The 8963-nt window shown below is 36.3% G+C and overlaps 1 protein-coding gene across 1 annotated transcript in view; it reads left to right on the plus strand.

The window, feature by feature from the left end:
* orb2 (cytoplasmic polyadenylation element-binding protein orb2) overlaps window positions 1-8557 on the plus strand; it is a 359903-nt gene extending 351346 nt beyond the window's left edge. The window contains exon 11 of the mRNA XM_071688830.1: window positions 32-8557. Within this exon, the coding sequence (XP_071544931.1) occupies window positions 32-83 (52 nt within the window). The 3' untranslated portion in view covers window positions 84-8557. The remainder of the gene's footprint in view (window positions 1-31) is intronic.
* Window positions 8558-8963: the final 406 nt, after the last annotated feature.

Below are 8963 nucleotides of genomic sequence, written 5' to 3' on the forward strand. Positions count from 1 at the left end.
CCTTCATCACACACATATTCTATACTTGTAGATCTCCCTGGCGGTGGCACCGAGAACCTGGATGGTGCCTCACAAACAAGTAATGAGAAGAAATTTGCCATAAACTAAGGATACCCCCATACCTGCCAACTGCTGTGGGTCAAAAGCAAAAGGATATCAAGAAACTTCAAGCAACTCATTAAAGCAGTCATCAAGCAAAGTCAGTACTCCCCCTTTAACCCCCAACTGGATGCCTCATACTTGATATCTCACATCCAACACTGTAAGCAAAAGCCATCATTTTACAGTATCAAAAACAACAAGCAAAAATAAAAGCCATATTCACTGTGGCGTGTCATAGGAGCTTCACGTGTTTCTGTGTGTGGGTGAACCAAGGTGTGCCGTAGCGTAATTGTCAGCCCCGTGCTTGTCCCCAAAGGCTTAGCTCTTTCTTCCACATGACGGCCATTGGATAGTATTGCTCACTTGTGATAGGACAATGTTTGTACACCTCTTTTTCTAGCTGGGCCAGATTTTTCTACTTCGCAGTTTTTCAGCAACTGGCAGAAGCACATGGGCTGATGATTCAGATGTAGTTTACCCATCGTAGTGAAATCAGTTTCTGTGTTACAGAAATCTTTGTAGTGTCTTTCACAAGCTTACCCACAGAATGGCTTAATTGTCAAACAGTGAGATATGCTAAAGATACAGCCAACTCAGTAATTTCTCCAAAGTCAACACAAGTCATAGCCTTGTTCTACTATCATGTACTAACAGAATTTTGCAAAATTTCTTGTGCAACATAACCCCAAAGATTACTATGGTGCATATGTAAGCATTATTATTGTAATGTAATAGGATGGTGTTTTATAATTTTTAATATCAGTCTAGTTTACGGCTTCTGCTTCAGTGCTACTTAAATATGTATATTGATAGGAGATGTTTTCCTAGAGAGCAGAGTAGTCTATGTTCTGTGGGTCAGAAGAAGAAAATAGTAATCAGTTGTTTAAAAAGTTTTCATTGCCATCACATATGTGGACCACCTTATAGTGGGTCAGGTTTACCATTATCCTCCACTGACCCAGAGAGTCGTGGACCAGTGCCGGCTCTGAAGTATGTCTTACTGCGCGCACAAGTCTCTCCAACATTCTGAGGTAGATGTATATGATGGCAAAGCTGAATTCCAAATTGTTTTGAATGAAGCTTATTTTTTGTATTGATACAAAATGAGCTTTATTGAAACAACTTTATTCAGTATTGCTAAGTATAATGTATATTCATGAGTATGCAGGAGACTAATGTAAGGGGAAGGCTAACCCTGACTTGCCTGTTTGAACATCAGAGTTGTTAAATGATTAAAGATTATGAGGGCATATTGCTTTCTTGATACGTAATTAGGATAGGCGGAGAAAACTAGTTGAAAGAAAACAGTTAATAGTCAGCATTAAATGTAAAACCCAAAGTTGGCATATATATTTACATACATATTTCTGTCCACCAATAATAAAGCTTGAAGATTTAATAATAACAAAAGAGATAGGGTCTGGGACAGTCTCCTGCTGTCTAGGCTGTAGTCAGTGGCAGGTTAAACGTTATTAATGGCAAGCCGAGGGTTTATCCTTGGCTCTAGGAATCCATAGGTACTGTACTTCTGGGGCTGTCAAGGACAAGGCAGTTGATAAAAAATGTCTTGGTTACTAAATACCTCTGTAAGCCATGTCCAGTGTCTCTCTTTATCCCTTGCAAGTAATTCTTTGCATTCTGGCTTCTGATGTATTAACTGCTATGGCCTGGATGCCCCAACCCATACCACTGTTGCAGCTGTTGGCTACTCTACATCCAGTTTTCACACCATAACACAACCCTTCATTCTTCACCTTGAACTCATGCTTGAAACTTTTATGTACAAGGGATTTCCTTATACATGATACAGTGTCCTCAGTTTTGTTGAAAATTTTATTTTTGTAAATAAATAGAAAAATCTTAATGTCAGAGAAACATTACAAACCATCTGACATGTAATAAATGCATGAAAACCATATTAATTGGTTACAAGAACAAAACTTGGGAATTTAGTCATGAATGTGTAAGCATGAAATTACTAAACAGACAAAATTCTGATCATAAAATTATCTGATCAGTTCATAGTTTAAATATAGTTCAAACATTCTAATACTGAGAGTTAGTCGTACTTACTTTTCATACTTCGTCTTCTCTTGCCTGATAGAGTAGCCATCAGCACTGTACGTGTGTGATATGCAGATTTTTGCACTAGGATAATTTTGATCCATATAGAATTTGTATTTTTGCGTGTTTGAATTTTTATACTGTCCTTGTTAGTAAGTTTATCATCTAGCATATGCGGGTGTTTTTGTGACAAGTTAACAGTTCTAGTTTTTTTGTCTTTTGCTGTTACTAGTACTGTGTAAGAAAAGACCTGCAACTTTTGTAGGGATTAAAAAAACTTTGTAGCTAAATAGCTGAGACTGTAATGATGTCTGTATTACAGTTTCACATATAGCTTGCTTGCGAAGTTTAACACAGAAGGACGATATAGAATGCGATGAACTCAGCAGAAGAATCCTTAAATGTGAAGTGGTTGAAACTTTGCCAGTTATCACATTGGCGAGCCAGTAACTTCGTCTATTTCAATTGAAGGCACAATTAGCTTTGTCTCATAAAGGAGATCATTGTAAAAAAATTCTGCATGTTATATATTTATAGCATATTAACTGGCGAATTAACTGGCTTGTCATACTAACTTGATCTCCTTTTTTTATGAAAAACCAAAGAAAATAGCACACAACATTGGCTAAGTGTGGAGACAACATATCCTGACCCAGATTTTATCACGGTGAGATTCTTCAGGCATTCAGTCACCTCCCCGAGGATCTTGTCTGCATTATGGCGGAATTTGATATTTTGCGTTCGCCTCGTTTCTTAGAGGCTGGGTAACACTGTACATAGACTCATCCCCCATTTCATATCCATTTGAATACATGATTGCATTGTGTCACTAGTGAGTGTAGATTTCCATGTATTTTTATTATGATATTTTAATTTCAAAGAAGACATAGGCAGTTATATTTTTATGTTGTCATTTTCTTGTGTATCCTTTCTTAATGGAAATGCATGATTTTTATATTATTGAAATGTTATGTCTTTTGCTGGATTTTAATTGATGGATGTACAGTATATAGCTGAGGTGAACATTTTGATATTTGTACATACTATTTTTTTACTGAACCGTCTATGGAAGAGACTCTACCTGCTCAATTTGAGAATTTGGGATTGGGGTGGAACATGGGGAGGTGGTTCATCTGTATATGAATGCCCATGGAAATCTCGTACAAGAGCAATAGTGGGGTCGGATGGCATGTCCATTTCTATTTTAGAAAAATGTGAAAACATGTTAAAAAAATTTTTACACACTTTTCTAGAGGTTTGACTTGGGGACTTTCTGAAAACTTTATATACTATTGCTTTCTCACTATGAATAGTAATTATGAATGCATTCATAAGCTTTTTTATCCATGAGTGAAATGCTACACTCAGAATTAGGTAGGAATATTACACATGTACTTTAATCTTTTTTCCTCAAATCTAAAATAGACAGAACTGGATTAGGTTAGACAATCAGAATTTGCAGGGATTCCTGCTCTCCCTTAGTTTTTTCATGGAAGAGATGGCTGTTGGTGACCAGACGGTGAATAAGGCAGCGGTAAGGACAAACCCACACCTAAGACAAAGATGTGGCATGGGCAGCAAACAGTCAAATTGTGCTGGCCTGTCCAATATCTCTACAGAAATCCCAGGGCAGGATACATCAAGTCTTAGAATTCATTCAAGGCTTGATATGATTCATAATATTTGTGACTGAGTTGTTTGTTTATACATATTTGTAGTCTCCATGGAGGTGTCTAGTCAGCATTATTGGTGTAACTGTAAAATAGCTGTTGTCCAACAAAAAGAGGGCTTTGAGCTTGTCGCACGATCTCAGTAACTAACATTCTGCATTGGATCTCAAAGCCTTCTTCATATCTTACTGCAGTTTAGGATTCGTCTTTAAAGATGCTAAATGAATCATTGGTGAGAATACCTGCAGCTTAGTCCCTCAGCTTGTTGGCTCTCTGTTGCAGATTTTGATGGAATTTCTCGTTTAGGAACCAGTTCTGTGTTTGGCCTGTAAACCTATCTTATGTGCTTCACATGACTCAGAGCATCATTTTTGCTGATAAATCAACTTTCCTGCATCCTGCCTAACATTGTTTAAGAAACTTTGTCTCCAGGCCCAGCCTCATTGCTATCAGTAATCAAATTCATGTTATTTTGGGATGTAATTACTTGAAAAGTAACTTAAAAATTAAAATAAGCTTTAACATAACTTGTCGGAAATAGTGTTTATATATAATGTAGGAAGCCAGTAATTATGAAAGACTGAGAATAATAAATAAGAGAAATATGCCTGAGAAATCGTAGAATAGTGCCACAAAGTCGGGGGTTCTCATCATGCATAAGAGGCCAGCCATCTCTTCCCCAGGACTGTTTTCTTTTGCTCATCTGCCTTCCCCAAAATTATGACATCCCAATTTTAAATTTTGATATAAAATGGTACATTTTCATATTTTCCTTAGTTACTGTCACTTGAATCACTATGAGTAGTACATGTCACAGTAACCACTTTTCTGAACTGTAGGCTGACAGGTAGTGAACTTCACTGTTTAACTGACCTTTCTAGAGTCTCTCTTAACCATCATTTTAATAGGCAGGCACTGAGAAATGCCCTCTCCCTCCATTCCTACTCTATTCATCTATTCACCTTTTCTTTTGATTTATGATCAGCTTATAAGTTTATTAAATACCTCTTTCTTGCTTTTTGCTAGAGGCTGCAATAAATGTGCAATTGGCCATTAGCTCCTGGTGCTGATTTTCAAGAGTCATATGGTGTTAATATTTATATGTGACAGGGACACTGACTTCAAGCCTGAGGAAGCACATCAGAGCCTCATCCACGCTATATAACAGCCTTTTTCCACTTCAGGCTCTTGTAAGAGAATTCATGTTTGCTACCAAGTGACTGCTTCATGTTAGCATACATAAATTCCATTACAGTTGGTTTTCTGGAATGAATAAATGATCACAAGCTCATGTTTACACACCTGAGGTCAGAATCATTGTTCTTGTCACATAACCCCTTCTGAGCATGTTTTGCATCAGCTTTAACTTGATCATCTCATAGAGTATGTTATTTGTAGTTTACATGTTACTTTTATATTTACATGTTTCCTTGCATAATTAAGAAATTAATTTCTTAGTCCAGATTTTAAATATATTTATAATTGTCATCATAGTTTTTATTAAAGGTACCATTGTTATGCTGGTTCCTGTGGGTTGAGGGACAGACTACAAATAAATTTTATAGTACCAAGAGAGAGGTATTAGGGAGTTCTCCTGCAATACCAAAAATGCATGTTTTGGTAAAAGCTAAGTATTTCTCACAGTATCATCCAAAACATTGATCAAATTGTTTGTATACGAAACATATGAACAGTAACAGTAATGAATATGGATACATTTTATTCTGAATAGTATCATACTCGCAAAATTCTGTAATTCATTCATTATTGTTAGTAGGATTTCAGTATTCAATACTGTAAAGATACCATGAGATTATCTTGTCTCTGATGTTAGTCCCTATTTTGTCCATGAATAGTGAACCGGTGGCTGTATTTGCTGAGCTTTGAATGAAGATTTTCAAGAGTATTATAGTGTGAACATGTGTGTTTGTTCTAGTGGAATGTGGATTTTTTTTAGTAATGTACAATTATTATGAAAACCCTAGTTTATGCCATTTTAATGGTATCACCTCATTTAATATAAGCATAACTAGTGCCTGCCTATAACTGTGTTTGGGTAAGAAACTGCTGTATGCCAATCAAATATCGATACACTTTGCTCAGCTTTGTAAACTGTTTATTATGAAATACTAGCTTTACTACCAATAAGATGATTTTAATATTTAGTTTAACAATAGCAAGTTTAACAAAATTAGAGTTCTTTAGTTGGTCTGTAAAGTAAATAGGTTATAATGCTGAGGACTGTGTCCTCTCATATTTGAAAAACATGCAGAATTAATGTAACAAAAAGTGTGATATGAGATCACTCACCTATACCCTTGTCTAGGTCCTGTTTCCATGTATGTGATTGTTAAAGTAGTCATGTTTTATACTTGTTTTGCTTTTATAGATATTTTTTTAATTTTTCTAATTTATACTTAGTGTTATCTTGTAACCAAAGTTGTTGTATATGTTTTGCAACTTTTGTAATAGTATTGATGATGATAATACCATAACTTAGATGATGATTATTGAAGGGTTGAAAAGCTTACAGAGTTCACTAGTCTCATAGGGTATGGGAAGTTTAGCATCATTTGCATTTTCAGTCGCTAAGTCTACCTGCAAAGCTTGCTTGTGAGCAGATCCATAAAGAGACCCTGGATTTCTATTAGATTCAAGGATGGCATAGCAAAGTTTTAATAGTGAAGATGTTCCTTACATGTTGATCCATCCTCTATCAAACACTCTCTGATTAGCTACAGCAAATATTGTACTTGAGGAATACCAGGGCCTGCAGCTGTGCTGTAATGGTTTTACTATTTAACATCATTTTTCTGCTTTTTATGATATAGTAGAGATTTTTGCTAATCTCCTTTTTGTAAGAGTGTTTACAATGTACAGTAGCTACCATGATGGCGCAGATGCCTCATTCTAGAGGCAAGTGTCCTCCATGTTGCCACAAAAGAGACTTGTGGGAGTCACTTGATGGATGCAAAGTGCCCAAAACCTCTAAATTGTGTGATATACAACACACCCTTCAGTGAACCTCACCATGTCTAATGGTGGATCATCTATTGGCCATTTTTATATTAATTCTTATTTGATAACACATTAGTAGTAACATTGACAATTTTTATTGTCTGCACAGAAATTAAAATTGTTATAACTTTTTATAGAATTTCATCAAATCTGATGTCACCTCTTAAGCAACAAGTTGTTATATGCTCAGGTACAAGAATGGTGTAAACCTTTGCAACATTTGCAAACTGTAAGACAAAAATTTTTAATATTAATATGCTGTATACTTCCCTGGACAAAGACTTATGTAATATCAAAATTGGATGTTTTATGTTCCCATGCATGTATAAAGGAGGAGGCAAATGTTTGTTGTTTAATGATAGAAATATTGTAAAATTATTTTTGTTTGGGATTATTTTTGTGCATTGAACACTAGAATCCTAGTAAAGGGCCGTGTGTCTTCACTGGCAACCTAGATAACCCATGTAGTCATTTTTACCTGAGAAATTATCATGTATATGAGTAACTGGTATATAAGTAATATATGAATATATCTATATATCTTGGGTAACAAGGCTGTCAGTAGGGACTCACTCCCTTCTCATGTCAGTGGTAGGCGGAAGCTGGCGAGAGACATGGTGGAGCATCCCCAATAGTACATGATGATTGCTACTATTATCATAACTACAATTAATACTACTATTACAGCTGCTACTGCTGCTAGTGTGCCCAATCCTTAAACCCTGCCGACCTGCCAGCTGAGGGGATGAACATAATTTCCTGGACAAAGTTGTATAACCTTTGCAACATTCACAGCAGAGTCTTTCATTTCCTAATTTAAATATTAGATATTAACTTATGAATGAATTTACCATCTTGTCATTGGTATTCATCTAATGTACTGTGCCTATATAAATACAGAGTTAAGCTTCTATAAAGGGGTGTAGCCCCTTCTCCCAGCCTGGCAGGTCAAGAGGACAGTGGAAGGCACTACCTAGGTGGTGTGACAGGGTCTGCCCTTAGTCCTCCCCTCCCAGCTCTTGCCAGGGTTATTCACCCGGTTATATATCTGATTGGCAGGCAACACGTGCAGCAATGAGCAAGATGATGATAATGATTATGATGATAATGTTCTTTTCTCATCATCATGATAATAGCCAGTTTTATAGCAAATTTTTGCTATTTTAACTCATTTTTGTTATTTCTCCACCATGGACAACACCTAACTTTTTGTAACTATATGGATTTTTATGCGTGTTTGGTGAAGCATTTTCTAATTTTTGTAAGTATGGAGTAACTGTGGCATAAGTGGTGGGGTTTCCCGTCTCCACGGCTGGTTAAGACTGTGATTAGTCAGATCCTTTTGTGCCTCTGACATCATAGTTGCCCCCGTGGACCACAGAGTCATGACCCCACTTGCCACCTAGACTTAGTTTTAATTTTTTGTTGCCCTTATACATTTTTATGTTTTATAAAATAACATGAAAAATATTTAAATATGTTTTTTAATGTTGTGTGGAAATTTTGTGAATGGGTAGTCACCAAGATTTTTCTACATTTTCTTACTTTGATACAAACGCGGTCCACTGTGTACGTGAAGCCGCTCATGCCTTGTGTTTGGACTCCTTTTGTACACTGAGGTGAGGTACATAGCGCTGTACGGCAGTGTGACCTGTTCCATGTTCATTTAATCTGTAGCTTACCAATAAACCTGTTTACTTACTTACTGTAGTTTTATTACCATTTGGGTGACTTATGATTGGATGTTGCCCTTAAAATTCCCAGGATCCTTTCATCTAATAGTTGTGTGACTTTGTGAACAACAGGCATTTTTAAGCAGTCTCAATTGGTGCAGCCATTTTCAGAAGTTAAATAAATGACCAAGTGTAGCTTAATGCACTTGAACAAATACGGTATCTGGGGAAACTAATAAAATATATGCGACACTTATGGGTAGAGCATGCACAAGTATGGTAGAAACTCTCATTCACAAATTGCTTGTGACCTGTCCCATTATAATATGCTGAATTTTGCAAAACTGTAATAGCTGTCTGGTAATTGAATACAGTTCTGTATCTGTAAATCATTTTTACCCTGCTCTAAAGAGTCACTACTCAACTCTTCTGAATC

This window comes from Panulirus ornatus, chromosome 46 (assembly GCF_036320965.1).
Source record: "Panulirus ornatus isolate Po-2019 chromosome 46, ASM3632096v1, whole genome shotgun sequence".
Taxonomy (NCBI): Eukaryota; Metazoa; Arthropoda; class Malacostraca; order Decapoda; family Palinuridae; genus Panulirus; species Panulirus ornatus.